This window comes from Artibeus jamaicensis, unplaced genomic scaffold (assembly GCF_021234435.1).
Source record: "Artibeus jamaicensis isolate MK-2021 breed Jamaican fruit bat unplaced genomic scaffold, CSHL_Jam_final contig_781, whole genome shotgun sequence".
Lineage (NCBI taxonomy): Eukaryota > Metazoa > Chordata > Mammalia > Chiroptera > Phyllostomidae > Artibeus > Artibeus jamaicensis.
This window is the reverse complement of record NW_026521968.1, coordinates 2817348-2838700: the sequence shown is the minus strand read 5'-3', so window position 1 is coordinate 2838700 and position 21353 is coordinate 2817348. Positions and strand designations below refer to the sequence as shown.

The following is a 21353-nucleotide window of genomic DNA, read 5'->3' as shown; positions in this document are numbered from 1 at the left end:
CTTTGACTACAGAGACCAGGCTTTTGTTGGGTTGTTTTGTCTGCAACCATTTCAGGTCACAGCCTCTTCGGCTCCAAGTTTGGAATACGTGAAGCAAAAGCTCCCCACTACTCCATTCCTTGGGTCTGGAGGTTCCTAGACAGTCCACCTATTAACTCCACCTTGCAGTTTCCTTATGTTTGTTTTATATATAATGTCTTAAGTTTTGTTTGTACTTAGAGGAATAGGTAAAATGTTTACTCCTATTTCCAGAAGCAGTAGTCCTATCACTGATTTGTAAATATATTTTCCTCAGTATCTTACATACATTAGCATATTTGATAGTTTCAGTCATTTGGACTCTACTGTATGTGTTACATCTTTCTCTGCGCTCTTAGTCCTGATGATTTGTTTTCACGTGAATTGGCAGTTTGTGTGTGAGTGTCTGTGAGAAGGAGCGTGACCGTGAGGAGGAGGACATGTCTGTGAGAGAAATCACGACCGAACCTTATCTCTGAGCTCTTTGAGGCATTAAGCTGGGAATACTTCTCTCCAGAGAAGGCTTGCCTTTCCTCTGATGTGAGCCTGGGGTTGCTCACAGAGCAGGACCGCTTCAGCCAGCATCCAGGTTCGTTCCCTGAATGTGTTCGTCTCAAAGTCAAGCTCCTCGCTGGCTGGTGGGCCTCACACCGGTCGCCAGAATCGGTGCTGACATTTGCATTTGCCACCAGGATTCAGTGCTGCCTCTGTGTTTGCAGGTTTTCATGTTTGGGATGCAGGAGGGAGAATCCATTTAATGCTGTTACTTAAAAAAAAAAAAGTCTGGAAAGAAAAGAAATGTATGTTTTCCTTCAACCAGGTTTCAGTATGTGGCAGGACACTCTTCAGAGTTTCTTGTTTGCAGTTATTTTAAGGTCCTTGGTAAATTTCAGGATTTTCTGTACTTTCTCTTAGAAATTTTTACTCCTAATATCTCTGTTTTTCTAATCTCTCCATCAGTGGAGACAGTGGGGAGTAAGTATGAGACTATGTTCCTTGTTTTGTTTTGTCTTACTTTTGACTGATATGTTTCTCATTTTTCTCTTTAGGGCAGAAAGGACTGAAGTTCTGAGTGAAGACCTTCTTCAGGTAAGGGTGGTGCTGGCCCTTTGCTGATAGACAACAAGATACCATCCCTTTTAAAACCAAGCCATTCCCAATGTTGTTTCAACTGTCCCAGCTGTCCTCATCCAAATCTATTTAAGAGACACAACTTTGTATTCTTTACAACAGAGCCTTGCATCTTGAATACCAGGTTGGGTGAGATTTTTTAGGAGACATTTAAAGTCATTTCATTGCATGGTTAGCGGTAAGTCCCATAGTCTGAGCCCCTTCTCCTTCCAGCCCTCCAGAATCAGGTATCGTGTCCCCAGCGGTCCTTACCTCTGCAGAAACATGAGTCAGACGCTCTCCCACATTGTCCAGACCTGTGATCCCACTCCTGTCCCTGCCCTTGCCCAGTGACGTCACCCACTGCTCTGTCTGCAGGTGGAGAAGCGGCTGGAGCTGGTGAAGCAGGTGTCCCACAGCACGCACAAGAAGCTCACCGCCTGTCTGCAGGGCCAGCAAGGGGCAGAGGCTGACAAACGCTCTGTAAGTGCCCTCCTTGCCCCGGGCAGTTGAAAATTTGCCTACTGATGACTGGGGTCCCACACTTGGGGCCATGTTTTGGTGTGGCTGTTTATACAGCCATTTCTATGTCTGAGAATCGACCTCTGATCCTATAGTTCTGCAGTGTGACAGCCCCTGCCTGGGCTTGAACCCTGACTGAAGCATCCTGTGCCCTCACCAAGCAAGGTGTAGTTTCTCCCCTCCCCCTCCCCCATCTGAGGTTCCCTGGAGGCTTGCAGAGGTGTGCTCGAGGTCCCATCCTTAGAGAGGTTTTAACCTCGCTCCAGCCCCGCTTCAGCACATTCACAGGTTCCATGTGCAGATCGAATAACATTCCACAGATCAATAACATCTTAAGATCCCATGGAAAAAATTATACTGCATTTTTGGAGGTTATAAGTCACCTATAAAGGCCCTTGAAAACTGTTTTTGCTGTAATGAAACAATGAAGAAAGTCTGCTAAACAGAAGTACTCGAACGCCTTTGTGTCTAGCCCGCTTTAGTAGTAACAGGTGCTGCATAATGTGATTCCATTGGATAGTCCCTGGCACAGACTGGTGGTCCCCGATTTTCTTCTTGCCCCTCAGCTCTCTAATCCCCACCAAAGATGAGCAGATATTCTTAGATTATCCCTTGGCTTTACGACAGGGAATGTGCAATCTAGGAGGTTTTTTCTTCTTCCCCAGAAGCAATTGTTTATAAGCGGTATGTTTGGTATCCGTTCAAGTTTTTTCTGACCCAGCGTTCCTGCTGACTTTTTGTTTCCTGGTGGTCTCCAGGGCACCCCCTGCATACACACCTTTTAGTGGCCTCATTTCTGTTGACTGTCATGTAAGGTGCCCTGTCTGACACTTCCTTGTGCCTCATGCTGCAGTACCAGGGCCTGCTCCACAGGCCCTATCAGCCATTCCATTTTCTTCCCAGCCTGCTTTTATTTTTCCTAACATTCCCAGTAGGAATCACATATGTGCGGTAGAAATAAACTGTTCACAGATTTGAACGACGTTTGTGGGAACAGTTTTACATCCATCAGGAGTTTCAGCGAAGAAACCTGGACAGTCTAAAGGGGGAGTTTGCAAAATAGCCTTGGACATGAAATCCTTCGGTCACAGAACCCTCTAGCGTAAGACTCCAGGGGCACCTGTGGGTGGGGCCTGCAGCCAGGCCTGCCTGTGACCCACCTCCTTTCTTTTGTACCATAAAGCACTGTGTTTGAAGTAACCCATCCACGGTACAGTACATCTCGGTACCAAGAGTGGTATCTGATTGTTACCTCCTGAGGCTTAAAGCTGGCCTTTGGTGTTGATGACCACTAGCATTACATTTCTGGGATAAGGTACAGTTGCCTACATTTGCAGAGACTTCCCTGGAGTGAGGGTCTTGCAGGTTACCTGAGTCAGGAGGCACTTGGCTACCTGAGCTACGGGAGGCCGGCAGGTCAGGGGGTGGTCAGCTCTGAAAGGGTGATTTGTTACTTACATTTTCCCAGAAGAGGGGGCACACCATGCCGCTTAGGGCCACCTAGAGAGGTAGCACCCGGGACAGTCAGGAGGCAGAGGGAGGGAAACGTGGGCAATAGCCTTTACTGCAGTTTCCAGGGGAAGAAACCTGCGAGGCAGGGTAGACAGGCCCAGGATGGGCCTGACGGAATAACTTCAGCAGGCTGTGGGGCACAGGGGTGTCCTTGTTATTGGGAACCTGGGGTGAATAGGGCAGGTGGAGGGTGGCTTGGAGTGTGAGAGCTCCTAAAGGAGGTGGCTGGGGTGTGGGCCCAGGATTGGTTGATTTGCATTTGAAAGGCACATTCAAGGGAGAGTCAGTCTATCTCTAGGAATGGCTAACCCGGGAAGGGGCAGTCCTGGGCTAGCAAGGCCCGCCGTCAAAGCCTCAGAATGTAAAAAATAACAAATATAGTTAATTAAATACACTAATGGTAATTTCAGCAGAAAGGCACATAATATCTTTCCTACGTTTCTGAAGTAGCCAGTCCCGGGTTTATCTGTCAGCTTTGGTTCAGAATTCCTGCAATGCTTGGACTTGCCCTTATAGTCACAATGTAGCTGCTACAGCTCCAGGCATTGAGTCCACACATAACCACATCAAACGCAGGAAATGTGAGGGTGGTGAGAGAATTCTTCATCAGGGAGAAAAAATCTTGCCCAGGACATTTTCTTCTATGTCTCCCTACCCAGCTGCAAGGGAGGCTGAGAGGTGAATATGCATCAGAGAGAAATGGGTTTATAATGACTGTCCATGATTCACCTACCGGGACACACACAGGTGGGCTTCTGTGAGCAGGGAAGACAGGTCCGTGCCTGGCCAGGCCCTGAAGGCTACACCCTCGGACAGAGAGTAACACAGAAACTAGGCACCCATCTAGCTGACCTGGAAGGAGCCTGTGGTAGAAGTAGGTGCTCAGGCACGTACAGACCAGTGATTTCACCTCATAGATTTCAAGTGCTTCATTTTATCAGTTATTTCTTGAGCTGATCAGTCTTTTTTTTTATCCATCTCTGATTGAATAAATGATCTGGCTGAAAAGAAAATCAAAGAGCTAATTAAAATATTTAACAATCACAGATTAGCAAGAAAATAATTTCCAAGGCTAAATTTTTCAGTTTTTTTACAGTAACACTTTGAGAGATGTATGAGAACATGGCCGTTATTAATTGCCTCAGATACTGAATATATGCCTAGTTGTCTGTGACTATTTGATAAGGAGGTGGGCCCACATCTAAGGAATGGGTGAAAAGGAAAAGGGATAAAAAGGGGAAACTAACTCATAGACACAGACAACAGCACCATGGTTACCAGAGGTGAGAGGGGTTCCTGGGTAGTAAAGGCTGAAGTGGGCCAAGTCTATGGTAATGGAATATGATTTGACTTTGGGTGGTGGAAACACAATGCAGTATACAGATCATGTATTAGAAATGTACACTTGAAACCTGCATGTTATTAACCAGTGTCACCCCAATAAATGTAATAAAAAATAAATAAAAATAAAGTGGAAAAAGAACAAAACAGAGAGAGAGAGAACAGGAAAAGTGGTGGCAGTGGTGGAACAAGTGAACAAACACCAGCCAGGGCAGTGGGGCGTTGGAGAGGGTCCGGCGGCAGCCATTCTCAGAGGATGGGGGTGGCTGAAGTGAGCAGGTGGGGTCAGAGAGTCCCTGCGCTGGAAGGAACTCGAACGGGGTGGAGTCAGTATTCTGCATTTTATTTGAGCACATGTTAGTTATTGCTTTTCACCATTTCTGTTTTAACAAGCTCATTATCTCTGTAGCAGTTTAGTTAGTTTCCAATACTAAAACTTTTATTATACACCTTTACAAATTTAACCCCGAAAGCTGGGGCTGGCTGCCACATGGGGGTGAGCCAAGAAGTGGGGTTTTGTTGCCACTAGCTTAGTGACCAGAGCAGCATTAGCTGGTGGGTACTGAGTTAAACCAGATTCCTTATGTGGGGTGGGGAATAGAAAGAATATGAATTAGCTTTCCAGCTTGCCTTCTTTCTCCAGACTAATAGCTGGTTGATTCATAGATTTTTAAAGACACTTGGTGTAATACATTTTTTTTTATTGTTCTCCATCCTTGCATTTCTCAAAGGGAAGTCGCATTCAACAAATACACTATTAGATGAGTAAGTATTTCTCCACCTTACTCAACAAATACTTAGCAAGTACCAAGTCTGGCATGCAAGGTAGAACATATGCCAAGTTCTGAGCACACTTGGCAGGACCCCTGCATTCTGCAACCTCAGGGTCTGGAAGGAAGCAGCATCACACACCAGAGAGGTTATTAGTTATGCAAATCATGAGGAAGTGGCCCTTAGGGACAAGCGAAAGACAGCGGCACTAAAGGCGTAAACCTGCTTGGGTCAGGGGATGACAAGTGGGGGTTTCTCAGAGGCACAAAGGAGCTTGGCATTTCTGAGAAATGAGAAGGTGGCCAGAGTGACTAGAGAGAATGACAAGGAAAGGGGAAGAGATGGGACTGCAGGGACCCAATCTCACCATGTAGGTCCTAGTGAGGATTTGGACTTCATCCGTTAGAGCAGGGAGAAGCCAGCGTTTGAATGAGGAGTAGCATGATCGGATGTGTTGGCGATTGTGTGCAGAATGGATCAATGGGGCAAAGGCTGTGGCGGAAGTAAGGACAGTCAGATATGCAAGTAGTTAGGGGAGACACAGTGGGGGCAGTGGGACAGCAAGGAGGGAGAGAATTAGCACCTGTGGTGGGTATGGGGCGCAGAGTATGGAGGACTTGGCAACTGAATGGAGAGCCATTTCAGGGTGTGGCTTGAGTGACTGCTGAGTCCATGGGAGTTGGTGAGATCACCTGGGGAGAAAATACAGTGTGCGAAGACAAATGGTCCTTAAATCAAGAACCTTAGGAACTGCAGTATTTTAAGCTGCCACAGAAGGAGTATCCAGCCAAGAAAATCAGAAGTCAAGAATGGTACTGGAAACCCACCTGCTTGCTCAAATCTAAATCTCAGATATCGTCCCTCATTTCTTCTTCCCTCTTCATGCCCCTGGTCTTTCACCAAGTCCTGCTGGCTCCTTCTCCAGAGCATGTCCATGTGCTCCAGTGTTTACCACACCAGTCCTTGCAGCTATCACCTCTGCCTGAACACAGTTCCTAGCAGGTATTAGCTTTCTACCCGAGCCCACCCCCTCAGAACTCGTTCTCTACAACCTGAGTGAGTGTTTAAGATGGGAACCAGATAACGCCACTCTCCTGCTTGAACCCCACCAAAGGACTCCCCTCGTATAACAAATCCAGGCTTATTACCTTGGCCTTGGGACCCTAATGAAACGTCTTCACCTGCATCTTGGGGTTCAGTCCTTGCTCCCCTCTCCCTCAGTCATCATTCTTTAGCTGCACTGCATTGTTACTGAACATGCTTAGTTCATGTCCTTGAGACCTTTGCACTTGTTCTACCCTCCATATGGAATATTCCTGCCCAGCCTTTTAGGCCAGCAACTCATTGTTCAAGTCTCAGCTCAGATGTCATGTTCTCGATGTGGCTTTGCCCTGCCACCCGAGGTGTTTGCTGTCTCCATCCCTTAGTCCGAGTATCCTGCTTTATTTTCTTCACAGCACGTATCAGTGTCTGAAGTCACCATGAGCATTCATTTTCTATGTGTCTGCTCCCCAGCACTGATGTATGCTCTGGGGGAGCAGGGATCTTGTCTCTCCATCATGACCACGTCCTTAATGCCTAGAACAAACCCTGCCACAGGCTAGGCAATGCTAAAAATAGATCGTGTCACGAATGGATGGCCCATGAGTATTTTAGGCATGAAACCTGCCTAACATATCAGGAAGCCATTTGGATCCTTCCTGTTCTATACTTCTCTATAGAATTAGCATGGTGGTTCTGAATTTAAGTCCTAGGACCTGACTATCCTGGGTTGAAACTCTGTTCTACTGTTTCCTAATTATACCCGACCTTAGAGGAGCCAGTTACCTCTTTATGCTTTGATTCCTTCATTTGGAAAATGGTAACAACAATAATGAATTCCTGCTCAGTAGGGTGTTTGAGAGTTCAGTGAGGTAATGCATGTAAATGCCTAGCACAGTGCATAACGTGAATAAATATTAAAGAAATATAACCTGCTGCTGTTGCTGTGGCTTCACTGTTAGGCCAGAACGACCACTGAGAACTACTGAGCACTAAGCAGCAAGTCTGGGCTGTGTCTCTTGAGGCGTGAACCCCAGGAGATGTGGTTAGGCTTGGAGTTGGAGAAGAGCAGTGTTCGGAGAGGGAGGATGTGGAGTGGTGTGTGTTTGTGTGTGAATCTGGAGAGCAGAGTGTATGTCAGAATTTGCTTTTTATCTGAGTCATCCTATAAACTGTGTTGCTTATGCTCAAGATAAGTTTGCAGAGGAACAGTCGTCTCGGACAAGTCAGACTGACCATTTCCAAACCCTAGAATGTCTCTCTTGCCTTGCCTTCCCCTCATTCTTACGGGGAATTTCCCTTAGAATCAGAGAAAATTTTGTTTTAATAGCCTCTCTTTGACCTGAAAAATCACTGGCCAGGAGTCAGGATGAGGTTTGCAAAGTGAGGCCTTTAAACCAGGGCACTGTTGTCACCTGTGTATCTGGTGACCCTCAGCCTGGACCCTTGTCAGCGGCAGGAAACAGACATCAGCAACTTTTCTAGATCTGTGGGCAATGTAATCCTTCTAAGACGTAATATCCATTTTTTTCATATTTTATTTATTTATTTTCCAATTATAGTAGATATTCAATATTTTATATTAGTTCAGTGATTCCCCCCAGTAAGATTCTGGTACCCACCTGGCATGTATGTAGTTATTATAATATTATCGACTCTGTTCCCCGTGCTCTACTTTACATCTCCGTGACTGTTTGGTAACTGCCAATTTGTACTTCTTCCTCCCTTCTCCCTTTTTATCCAGTCCCTTAACTGCCCCGCTGGCACCCATCAGTTTGCTCTCTGTGTCTGGGAGTGCGACCGGTGTCCTGATGTGTGCAGTGGGCAGGGTGAGCCCAGCGTGGGGAGAGGGAACGGTGCCTCAGCTGCAGGCAGTCATTAGGTCCGGTAGAGTCAGCACAGCGCCCAGCACCCACTGAGCCCTCCATTTTTTCTTTGTCTCAGGTTAATTTCTTTAGAAATAGAAATAATTTGTAGTGTGGTGTGGGTTACAGTTTATTAAATTGTTCTATTGCCTTTGATTACAGATTGTCTCATTTATCCATTTCTTCCTTCCTCTTTTCTTTTGGTGGATTTCTTCTAATTTTTTATTCTTAAAGTATCTATACAAATAAAAACTCTTAATTAATTTCCACTGGGGTTTTATCCCACAAACCCCCAGCCCCCGCCCTTGAATTCCTTGCACTCACACTCTTCGTAATGTCTCTCTCAGAGTGAGTTCTTCCTTCCGAGAGTTACCATGTCACAAGCACAGGCCCTGGTTTGTGATAGTCACACCGCCAGTAGAGGACTTCAACACACTTTGTCATCTTCAATCGAGCTATGAAGTCATTTAAGCAAAAAAGAATAAGGAAGCTCTGTATGTCACGATAGGAAATAACCTGCAAAGATATTGCTACATGAAAAGGAAGGCGAGGCACAGAGTAATTTACCTTGTGGGTTGTTTGTGGGGGAAATGTATCTACTAAAAACAGACACACACACACACACACACACACACACACACATCTTCTCCAGTGGGGGGACTAGGTAGCCGAGAGTTAAGGACGGGAGGGAGGCTTTCTACTGTCCACCTGGTAGCACCGTTTGAGTTTTGTACCATATGAATATATTTTCTACTGAAAAATTAATTCATTTGATACAAATAGATAGATATTTTGATAGGCTAGATATGATAGCAGGCAAGAAAAACTTATTCCCTTTGTTCAAATGTTAAGAATTAAAAGGCAACTGAAGCAGCAATAATTTTCTCATTTTGAGGTACTTTGTCACTTACTGCTACCTCTTTGTCACCTGAGAGGATCTCAGAATCATTAGTGAGGGTGCTAAGTCACTAGAAATGACTAGGGAAGAATCTTGTCTCCCTGGCTCAGGAAGAGGCCGTCCGCCTGCAGGCGGGTGTCCCAGTGTTAATTTGGGAAGACAGGCGCGTGGTTGTCCCTTCCCCCTCCTCTCTCCAGGCCTCTGACCAGCCCCATGGTCCTCCAGGGCGGTTCTTGTTCTGTTGGTCTTATCTTCACTTCTTTAGTCACCAGCGGGCACAGTTTCACTTGACTTGCTGACAGGACTAATCGGATTCATCCTTTTCCATATTTGGAAAAATTGCACTTACCAACTGGTAGATATATTTCTCCAAATGCCATCAATTCCCAGGCTATTAGACATTCCCTTTTGTTTGTTACAGGCAAGAGCCTCTCTTACCTGGCTTCCTTGTCAAATTCTGAGGGACTTGGGAAAGCTTCAGTTCTGCCCTAAAGCTGGACCACGGGACTCTGGATGCTCGCAAAAACTAGAATGGCCATGTTGTGTGAGCTAAGCACTCCTACAGTTCTGCTTTCTGACATTGGGAGAGGAGTGTTTTCACTGGTTGATTATTAGGATATTTTTGGAACTTGCGGGTTGAAGTCCTTTCTTTCTGCCAGGTTTCTCAACCTTCGCACTCATTATGTGTCAGGCTGGGTAATTCATTATCTTGGGGACTGTCTGTGTGTTGTGGGACGTTTAACAGCATCCCTGGTCTCTATGTACTAGATGCCAGTAGTGGTCACCACAGTATGACAACCAAAAAATGTCTCCAGACATTGCCAGATGTCTCTGGGGGGACACAGTCACCCTGAAATAACTTTTTAAATAGGTAAAGTAGGGATAGATGCTCTCCTGAGATACTGTGTCCTGTGCCTTTAATCGAGTCTCTGGAAACTTGTACCTAATAGTTTTGTAGGAGAATCAGAGAGTAGTGTTTGAGTTCAGATGTATTAATACTGAGTTGCCTGGTCTAGTTTTTACCAAGAAGAATGTCTCATTTTATTTGAAATGATAGAGTAGTTAGGTTTATCTCTTGAGTAAAAGGCATCTGCATTCAGTAGCATGGACCTGTCCAGGAGCAGGGGAGAGGGTCTATTTTAGACCCATCGAAGGCCTTATCCACACAGGTATCCTGGGCTCTCTCCACCTGGAATTACCTCAGGAACCACATGAACTTCCATGTCACTCTTGGGGGCTGACTTACCTCCCAAGTTCTTCCCCAGAGATATCGTAGAGGGTGCAGGTCTCCTGGGGCTGTGATAACCAGATTCTTACGTTCTAGCAGATGGGGCCTTAAAAATCTAGCTCCAAGTTGACCCCTCTCTTAGGTCATTCGTCTTTCTCAGGATTGGAGTTACTTTAATCCCATCATACTCTTCTTAAGCCTTCTGGTTGTCCCCAGACGTCCTTCAAGTGAAACCCCAGCACCTGCCCCAGTTGATGAGGCCCCACGCACTGTCACCACCGTCCTCTTCTCCCGAAACTCCACCTGTCTCTCCCTGTGCTCCGGTTCATTGGCCTACCTGGGGACCCTGAGCTGGCTGTGCCCTGTCCTTCCTCACGGCCTCGGTACTTCCCATGCCCTCTACCCAGCATGGACCTTTCCAAATATTCCTGAGGCGTAGCCAACTCATTCTCTGACATTCGACCATCTTAAGTGCCGCCCCCTTCTGAGAGGCCTTCCCTCCTCACAGCTCCATGCCTGCAACTGCCCACCCCACCCATTCTCGGGGTCGCCCTTGTCTACAGCACTTCTAGCTACTTGAAATGATCTACTTCCTAGTTTCATATTTATTGTTTCTCTCCCTGCACTGGAATACAAGTTAGGTGTCTCAGCTTACTCACTGCTGGCGTAGCACCTGGGTGGGCACTGTGTACGTACTGATTAGCAAATGAGTTATAGCCTCAGCTCTCTGTGTAACAGCGTAGGGGGCCCCAGGCTGAGGATTGCTGCCTCATTTTCCACCTGAGGGGCTATCTGTGCAGTGTGTGCACTGGAGGGCCTGAGCACAGGCCAGCAGTCCTCACCCTGCTTTCCGGAGGTACGGACGGCGAAGCACAGTAAGGAGACAGGCCCGTCGATAGGTCGGCGGGAGGGAGTGGGTCATGCTCCACCGCTGCAGCAACATGCTTCTTCCTTTCAGCCCTCCCTCTCTCCCCACAGAAAACAACATTTACCACTGTATCTATTTTATAGTGTACAATTCAGTGACATTTAGTACATTCGCAATTTTGCACAACTACCACCATTATCTAATTCCAGTACATTCTCGTCACCCCAGAAGGAGACTCCATGCTCACCAAGCAATCATTTCCTGTGTCCCCTTTCCCCAGCCCCTGGCAATCACTAATCTACTTTCTGTGTCTATGCTTTTGTTTATTCTGGACATTTTACATAAATTGAATCATACAATATGTGCCCTTTTGTGTCTGGCTTACTTCACTTAGTGTGATGTTTTCAAAGTTCATCCATGTAGTATGTGTTGAGACCCCATTCCTTTTCATGGCTAATATTCCACTATGTGGATAGACCACATTTCTTTATCTGTTCACTTGTGATAGTCGAGCTGTTTCCACCTTTTCATTTTGTGAATAGTGCTGCTATTCACATTCATGTACGTGTTTCTGTCTGATCATTTGTTTTCAGTTATTTTGAGTCTCTATCCAAGGGTGCAATTGCTGGGCCATATGACAACTGTTTACCTTATTGAAATAGCGCCAGATTTTCCCGCCATGCTGCACGTTTGTGCATATCCACCAGCAATGTGTGAAGGTTCCAGTGTCTCCACGTGCCCCCAATACTTACTTCCTTATTTTTAAATGTGTATACTATTGCCCTGACTAGTGTGGCTTGGTTGGAGCATTGCCTCATAAACCAAAAGGTCTTGGGTTTAATTCTCCATCACGGCATATGCTGTGGGTTTGGTCCCCAGTTGGGGCACATTTGAGAGACCACCAATGTTTGTTTCACACATTGATGTTTCTCTCTCTCTCTCCCTGTTGCCCCCTCTTTCTAAAATCAATAAGCATGTTCTCAAGTAAGAATATATACATATATATATTCATTTATATCTCAAGTAAAAATATATATAAGAATACACACACACACACACACACACACACACATATATCCTAATGTGAAGTGGTATCTCGCTGTGGCTTTGATTTGAATTTCCCTAAAGACTAATGATGTTAAGAATCTTTTCATGTGCTTGTTGGCTATTCTATATCTTATTTGGAGTATGTCTTTATCTTGAAGCTTACATTCTTTGTGTTGTAATTTAATGTGATACTTTTTTCTCTCTGTCTTGACCATAATCCGCCTTGTTTGTAAAATGGGGTTGATATACTTTTCAGGTAAGAAATTAGCTTTTGGAAATTAAATCATTGCTTAAATCTTTGTTAATATAATTTTGAATTTTCTTTTCTTGCTCCTATCCCACTTGATGTTAAAATGCAGCATGTAAACTTTAGGCTTATTTTCTAAATTGGTGATTTAATTCAGTTCTAATTTTCTGAACTTAAACATCTTTTAATCTAACCCATTGTTAAGTCCTATTAATTTTCAAGTTTTAAACATATTTTAAAGTCATTTTGTTTCTTAGCTAATATAGTATCTAGCAGAGTATTGACATTCTGCTGTTTCAGAGTAAGCAGGTGACTATTGAAAGTAGTTTTCATTACAACCTTTTTTTTCTTTTCAGAAAAAATTGCCTTTAACAACACTGGCTCAGTGTTTGATGGAGGGGTCAGCTATCCTGGGAGATGACACACTTCTTGGGTAAGGTGACACCATGTGTGGGTTTGACAAATCTGGGTAAGTCCCGACCCATGAAAAGGGAACCAGAACTGCTTGGCAAAGCACTGTGGGGGGAGACTTGGCGCAGACTTTACGGGGGGGGAGGAAAGATTGCCAGTGAGAAACCAAAATCCCCAGGCTCCAAAGTCATGTTTGGTGTCTGTGTAGCGAGGCAGCTCCCAAGGGGAGAAATTAACATAAAATTGTTGAAGGACAATTGAAATCCCCAGGCCCCAGTAAAAGCAAATATGAATCCTTCCGATGTCAGATGTCAGAACTTATAGGATTCCCAGAACAACCCTTATTGGTTTTGAACTCATAATAAAAACAAACTAAAAATAGAATTGACATGAGAGAGAATCCTCACATATAATGAATAAGAGAATCAGTATCCTCAGAACTAAAAATAATAGAACAGTATGAAAGAAAATTAAAATAATTATGTTTAAAATGAAATTTAAAAGTTAGAGATGTCATTTTCTTTGGCAGCACATAGTCTAACATTGGAATGATACAGAGAAGATTGGCATAGCCACTGTGCAGGGATGAATTTGTGAAGCATTCCATATTTTAAAAAAAAATTTGTAACTATGTATGGTGACAAATGTTAACTAGATTATTGTGGTGATCACTTTGCAGTATGTCAAACACTGAATCATTGTGCTGTACACCTGAAAGTAATACAGTGCTGTATGTCAGTTGTGCCTCAATGTAAAATTTAAGTGGGGACAAAATAATCCTTGAAAAAAGAACCAAACAATATAAAAAAGGAAGATTAGGCACAACTTGATTAGGCAGAATCAAGGAAAAAAACAAAAAAATTTTCTTAAAATTCAAATTATGCTTACTATAACTTAAAAACTTAATTGTGGTAAACTGAAAATTGCACTGAAATAGAGAATTGGTGAACTTTAAAACAAATCTGAAGTTGCCACTTAGAAAGAGCAGAATGAAGTACAAGAGATAAGGAAGCAGGCATTGTCGAGTGGAGAGGCATGGTTGGTAGCATACAAAACTATGTCTAGTCATACCTGAGGAAGATAGTATGGAGAAGGAAAGTTTATGGTTGAATTTCTCTTTTGTAGATTTTAGATTTGAAGAGAGACACAGTCTTTAAATTTAAGAAGCACAAAAAATCCTCATTAAGATCAACACAAGGAAATCTACTCTTGGATGCACTGTAGTAAAACTGGGAATTATTTACCAAAAAGAAAAAAAATGTAAGCAGATAAAAAGCTAATTATGTATAAAAGAGCCACTAGAGCAATAACATAACTATTTATTCATCAGCCAAAATAAATGCCAGGAAATAATGGAGGAAAATCTTTAAGTGTTGAGCAAAAATATAAGAATACAGGATTCTATGATAAACTAAATTATCATTAAAGAAAAAGGGGTAATAATGATATTTTCAGGCAAAAATTTAGAGAATTTACTACTCATATAGCCTCACTGAAAAAACTATTTAGGTTTATGTGAAATAGATTATGTCTAGAAGAATGAAATGCAAATAACAAGGTAGCATTAAAAAAAATAGTGAGTGCGGTGTGGAAATGAAAAAAATTCTTTTTTTTCTCTACTCATTTTAGGTTCCTTTTTGTGGCTCTGCAAATCAAATCAGCAAAGGACAAATTAACAAAAGAAAAGCATGCAAATGTATTTCCACGTGCAGTGTGTGTGCATAGGAGGACTCAGTCATTAGTAACTCAGAGAGGTGGCTAGAACTTTGACTTATATAGCTTCTTAATAAAAAACAGTAATTTTTAGAGAAGTGGCAAGACACAGGAAAAGACATCTGGGTTTCTAGCACAACCAACTATGGGAAGGCAAACATATAGGGAAACTAATAGAAGATAAAAGATCATAAGTAAAGTTTGTTGTTTATTTGGTGCCTTCTCTAGGCTGGTAAGAGTCTAGAGTTATCTCTGGAGATTAATTTTGTCCTTCCTGGTAGAAAGGGGAAGAAGCACAGTTTTACAAATTTATGTTCTGGTTTTAGGCAAGTGGAGAGGAGACAGCACAGAGAGCTTGTGTCTGCTTCTTAGTTGCTTTCAGCTTAAAATAATCCTTATGCCATTGTGGCATGTTCTTGGGTGATGTATTCTTCTACCCGTCAATGTAAATAAATATAAATAAGTATTAAATTCACAGTAGCAATATAAAGATTAATTTGGTGGGAGTTTAAAGCAAAGTGATACTAAAATACCAGAAAATAAAAGCATGAAACATTGGAAAGGGAATTAGTGTTTCATGTTCTATATTGTTTGAAAAGTAGATAAAGATTACATTTAAAGTAAATGTACATACGAGAAAAGTAAAAGTAACCACAAAAAGAATAGATATGGAATGTCAAACTTCAAAATTAGTAAAAGGATATAAAGGGAAATCAAATAGAAAAAAAACCTAGAAGGGGTTAAAAGAAAAACAAAGTAAACAAAAAAATGCATAATAAATAGAAAACAAAATGAAGTTAATAGTAATTATTGCATGTATCTATAATCATTAGACATGTAAATGGAATAAACTTAGTTGTTTATAATATAGAGAATCTCAGGTGGCTAAACATGTCATCATTCTATGCCATTTCTGAGAGTCACACCTAAATTGTGACACAGCAAGATTGAGAGTAAAGGAATGGAGGATACCCAGCTAAAGATGACAGGCTGAATAACACATCCCGGTTAGTCCCCTTCCAATCAATCAAATCCACTACAACAAAGAGATTTTTTTCTTAAAAGACATAAACCCCAAAATGCAGGAAAAACAAGAGAAAAGACAACAGCAACAAAATTTTATGAGCAATAAAACATATGACTTATTGAGAACTGCCTTAGCAAGTTCCCAAACCTGAATCCCAAAAGCCAACACCATTTACTCCTTGAAATGCTTACAAAGCTCAGGATTAGTGGCACCAGGCATCTCTGCAATAGTGGGTCTTTGGGGTCAGGATTGAAGTTGTGAGTGTAGGTGGAAAGCTTGCAGGTACCACTTGGATTGCTCAAAACCAGCACCTGCCTCACCACTGGGAGACTCATCCCCTTATCCTCAATTCCAGCTGAACTCTGAAGCTTTATTCTCTAGGGGGTGAGGAGTGAAATAGCTTCTCTATTCTGGGGACACCAGGTAAGGGGACCAGTTATTAAAGAAGAGACTTATGTGATCTAATACAGCTGGGTGCTCAGACTCTTCAGCTGTCTGCCCAACCCATGCAGCCCCCAGCCTAACATGAATGAACTAAAGACCCAAAGACATTGAAGGAGGTAGTGCTCCAATGAATGGCCCAGCTAGATCATCTGCAGATGAGCTCACAGCTGATGAGCTTCACTCACGTTTTCCGAGCTGCTTAGGCTCCACCCTTAAATATAGACAGGCACCAGAGATCACCAGACATCTGAAACCTAGATACCAGGACAACTGGGAAAATAATACAAAAGTAAAATCAGGAAGAAATAGATATTACGTGGGGAAGGAGAAGATTTCAGGAAAACTATCGCTAATGTTTTCAAGTAAGAAGAAAAAAATAATGCATTTATTAAATTAAAATAGGATGTTAATAAAAACATTTATAGGAAAAGACATTCCTATAATGGGAGATCAAAAGCAAGCTGATAGAAATGAAAAATATGACATTCTCAGTAGATTTGGAAGGTAAAAGTTGAAGAATCTGGAAAAGAGAGCAAGAAGATGACCACATGGGGCTCTGAGGGAAGCAGAGAAATAATAGTAGTAGTAATAGTAATAATAATAATAATAATATCTGAAAGTGTTCCTGAAGTACATGTATTTATATATGTAAGGTCCCACTGAACTAATACAGTAGAAAAAATTAAACCTATGCCAGGGCTCACCAGTAGTGTATACTAGTGACAAATCAAAGATTCTACAATCTTCTAGAGAAAAAATTGTCACATAAGAGGATTAAAAATCCAAATGCTTCTGGACTTGTCAAAAGCAACATTGGAGGTTAGAGGATTACTGTGCAATGCCGTCAACCTTCTGCAGATAGGTGATCTGCACAGAACTCACTACCCTGAGCATTGTGAGGGGACAAGGCAACATTGTGACATGCATGTTTTCAGAAACTGACACCCCACCCAGTTTCTCAGGCAGCCAAAGCCAGATGTGCTCTATGATGAGGAGTAACCAGGAAAGGGAGACAGAGATGTAGGAAACAAGACATTCAGCACAGAGCAGAGAGAAATGCCAGGGAATGGTGAGGGAAGACTGCAGGAAGACAGCTGTGCCCAGTGATAGAAGGCAGACTCAGTCAAGATTGACGAGACGGGTGTGGGAGAGACTAATTCCAGAAGGTGAAATTCATTCACCTCAATGTCGTTCAGGGTCTTAAGACAAGTTAGAAAGTGGCAGAGGATTTGGGGTTCCATAGTCGGAAAGAAAAAATTGAACAAACAAAAACAAGGCAATCATTAACTCCAGAGAGAACAAATAAATGTGTAGGAAAGACCACTAACCATAGTACACTACCCAGCCTTACTCTAAATAGCATGTCTTATCAAAATGTGTAAATTCTAAACATCTGCTGATATGAATTAAAGGAGGGAGGGGAAATGTAAAGATAGGTAAATCCTCATTTTCCATAGTTGACAGTTAATAATTAATGCTTAAAATTAGGAAAAAATGTAAGAAGTAACATTAGAAATATGTAGGCAAGTAACAGAAAAATCAGATTAAAAACACCATTAAAAAACTACAAAGATAAATTCACAGCCTGGGAGTTGACATTTATAGCAGATATGAAAAGGAATTTGAATCCCCTCTGTACCCACATACGTATATAAGTATGTGAAGAACTCCTGCAAATAAATTCAAATAACTAATCCCAGTACAAAAATAGCCAAAAAATATGAATAGTCACTTCATGGAAGAGGGATCCTGAATGCCCCAAAACATAAAAAGATAGTCTCACCAGGAGTCAAGGAATGCAAATCAAAGCCTAGATGAGATCATATTTTGTATCCTCCAGTTTGGCAGCGATGAACATTTCTACCAGTACCCGGGGTGGGCAGGAAGGCAGAGCAGTGGGAGCTCCCATTTGCCCCAGTGAGGGTGAAGTCTGTGTTACCAGTTTCGAGGGCAATTTGGCAGTCTCCACTAAGGTTACGGGTGTGCACGTCTTCTCTCCTTTGCACTGAAAAACTCGCACACGTGACAGGAGACTGCACAAGCACGTGTGCTGCAGCCCTGCACGTGCCAGCCCCAGGTCATTACTGTCCCAACCTGGGGAAGGCTCGTAAACAGTAATGTACTCATGGAATTCTAGACAGCAAAACCGTCGATTTCCGCATGTGTCATGGTGGATACGCCCCAAAGATAATGATGAACTCAAAAAGCAAGTATAGAAGGATAGATTTGGTTTGATACAATTATGTAGACTTTTTAAACTAAGTGATGCAACATTATGTATTGTATGTGAACACACACATTTAGTAAGAAATGGACAGTATGGCCAGGAGAAGTACATACTGACTTCGGAATAACAACAGCCTCTTCTCACCCTTTTATTGATTCGTAAAAACTTTTTATGTGAGTTTCAGTTAATGTGGCACCAATGAAAAGGGAGGACTGCCAGTATGCTGTTCGGGGGAAGTAACCCCTTTGAAATATATTCTATCACCTAGGAATATGGTATTACTTTCTACTCATGCAGCTCTTTTTTTATTTGGTCCTTATGAATACACTTTACAATGGTTTTTCCATTCTAACTTTATATTGGATAATTGTCTGTTCATCCTGTTTTTATGGCTTAGGAGAGGTTTTTATTTATTTATTTTTTCTATTTGAGCCTGTTGAAAAAAATCAAGTTTTTGGTGTGTGGTTGAAGGTATTGGTTTGTCTGAGCACGGATTCTAGCCCATTTCTCCAGGGCCCTCAGGGTAAACCGAAGCATCTAGGGATTCCGCATGTGTGAGTCTGTACTCCCCACATTGCTGCTGGGTTTCCCTCCATGTCCCCTTTACCCCAGGCACACTGTAGGTACTCAGCATCATTTAAAAAAACTGATAACTTCATAAATGAAAATGGATGGAGCGAGTTGGTCTGTGGGGCACCGTGGCACACAAGCAGTTTATTAGCACCATCTCATGAAAGTGTACCCAGCTGGGTGGTGAGGCAGTAGAACACAGGGGCACCTTGCCCTCCAGGGTATTCAGTGTGGATTTCCCCCTCTGTTGCAGGAAGATGCTGAAACTCTGTGGAGAGGCAGAGGACAAGCTGGCACAGGAGCTGATCCACTTTGAACTACAAGTGGAGAGAGATGTGATTGAGCCTCTGTTTTTGCTGGCTGAGGTAAGCAATGGATGAGGTCAGGCCTGAGTGGGCAGGGAAGGGCCAAACAGTGGGCCCTGCAGTCACTTTCCTCCACTCTGGTTCCTGTGGCTCTCCCTCCTTCTGCTCTGTGACACTGCTTCTTATCGGGTTATGCACGGTCAGGATTGCTCGACAAGGCAGCCCTTTCGGTGCTTGATGTCCCCCTCCCACCCACTTTCCTCTCTGTTGGCATTACAGGGGGGAGGGGCATAGCTGGCAGCATCTCCTCCCTCTCCACCAGGGTCACCACTGCCACCACCCCTGCCTGCCACCCATCTCAAGTCTGCAGTGAAACAAACAGCAACTCCTCCTCCCAGGGGACTATTGTATCCAAGAGTCTCCTCTTGTGTATCCACTCCTATGTGTGTATCCAAGAGTCTCTGAAAGGCCTCTTGCCATTGGTTTATATAGGTCCCTTTTCTTGGACTCTAAAGAATACTAACTTAATGTTTATGTGTCAACTTTGCTAGCTCCAAACAAGTAAGAAAGGAAATAGTGGAGGGATTTTATTTGCCCTGAACCCAGGAACTCCTCCCACTTTGCCTTTAATTGGTCATAGAAAACCTAGCTGTTGCTATCCCTCAGAACCGCTTGCAACAATGGAAAGGTTTCACATCTGCACAGTTCTGCAGCTGCACACTCCACAGCTGCACAGTTCATCTGCACAGTTCCACAGCTGCACATTTCCCCATCTGCACATTTACACAGTTCCACATCTGCACAGTTCCACAGCTACATAGCTTCACATTTACACAGCCCTACATCTGCACAGTTCCACAGCTGCATAGTTTCACAGTTGCACTGTTCCACAGCTGCACAGTTCCGCAGCTGCACTGTTCCACAGCTACATAGCTTCACATCTACACAGCTCTACATTTACACAGCTTCACATCTTCATAGTTCCACAGCTCCACATCTGCACAGTTCCCCTTCAACACAGTTACACATCTGCACAGTTCCACAGCTGTACAGTGTGGTAGCCACCAGCCTCCTTTGGCTTTTGAGCTCTTAGAATGTGTGTAATGTGACTGAAGAAATCAATTTTATGTGATTTTTGTTCATTTGAATTTAAGTGGCATAGCCACCTGTGGCTCAAGGCTACCATGTTGGACAGCATAGCCTGGGCCATGTCTGGTTTCCTTTCTGGACCACCCCCAGCAACTCTACCTACCCTGCTGCTGTTCCTGGGGCAGAATGCATGGGTAAATAACTGCCTTAGTGCCTAAAAGTACTCAAGGAGAAAACCCTAGATATGAGGCTTTGATATGGACCGGCTCTAGACTCCCAGACGGCATCCTGTTATGGTCATGCCCAGCCTGGAACATTCGGGAGAGACCCTCTGTTCCTCATAAAGGTGGTCTGGCATGCCAGCCAACCCGCAGCAGGTCCCACAGACAGCTGTGACCTGGGTGCCGAGGTTGCATGTATGACCAAGATGCCACTGTGACTCCCCAGCTTTGCCTCTGGGACTCTGTGACAATGTGGGGCTACCCCAGACACTTACCCTTCTCCTCCCCATTGGAAGTCCCCGCACTAACCATTACTCACCCCTGCCTGGAGGAGTGAATAGAAAGCACTCAAAGCACCCTGGATCTTCCTCACATTTTTCCTTCTATAAAAGCCACAGCCTGAGATGACTGGTTTAATTATGGTCAATTTTCCTTTTTAAATTCTCACATCCTGCCCCAATTTTGCTGGGCCTGGAACCAAAAACCCTCCCTTGGAATGTTCAGTTAAGCCATTTTTAGAAATAAAAAGATAAAAAGAGCATCCACATTCAACCCCTATGGAAGAACTTCTCAGAGCTGAGAAAAGCCATGGTAATGTGTATTTATTATTTACTTTGGAAAAAAATCTTATTTCTATAAAAACATATCCTAATTACATTGCCCACAGCATCTCAGGCCTCCAGAGACCTGTTCTCGTCATTCTTCTGCTGTCTGTTTTGAATTAGGACTGTGTGTCAGATCAACTTTCTCCCCCGCTGGGGGCCCTCGCACCAGTAGAGAGGAGTAGGACTGACGCCTTGGGTTTGGCAGCTGAGGTGGCAGAAAGAGTGAGACTACACCTCACGAGCTGGGGGTGTAGACCTCCAAGATGGTTCCTG

At 43.4% G+C, this 21353-nt stretch overlaps 1 protein-coding gene, 1 long non-coding RNA gene and 1 pseudogene across 5 annotated transcripts in view; 2 read left to right on the top strand and 1 right to left on the bottom strand.

Annotated features, from left to right (window-relative positions):
* ARHGAP44 (Rho GTPase activating protein 44) overlaps positions 1-21353 on the top strand; it is a 180879-nt gene that overhangs the window by 90618 nt on the left and 68908 nt on the right. For all 3 annotated transcript variants that reach the window (XM_053672692.1, XM_053672690.1, XM_053672691.1), the window contains exons 2-5: positions 1068-1107; positions 1507-1611; positions 12825-12901; positions 19114-19225. In XM_053672692.1, coding sequence (XP_053528667.1) covers positions 1068-1107; positions 1507-1611; positions 12825-12901; positions 19114-19225 — 334 coding nt within the window. The remainder of the gene's footprint in view (positions 1-1067; positions 1108-1506; positions 1612-12824; positions 12902-19113; positions 19226-21353) is intronic.
* Positions 5665-9642, bottom strand: LOC119050691 (uncharacterized). 2 transcript variants are annotated; one of them, XR_005082801.2, is made up of 4 exons: positions 9517-9642; positions 8505-8635; positions 5858-5966; positions 5665-5766 (listed from the first exon to the last, which is right to left on the bottom strand). It is a non-coding gene; the product is annotated as an uncharacterized LOC119050691 (long non-coding RNA). The 2 variants fall into 2 exon arrangements; XR_005082800.2 differs by lacking the exons at positions 5665-5766; positions 5858-5966 and adding an exon at positions 8305-8417.
* On the top strand, positions 13397-13492 carry LOC119050698 (uncharacterized; annotated as a pseudogene).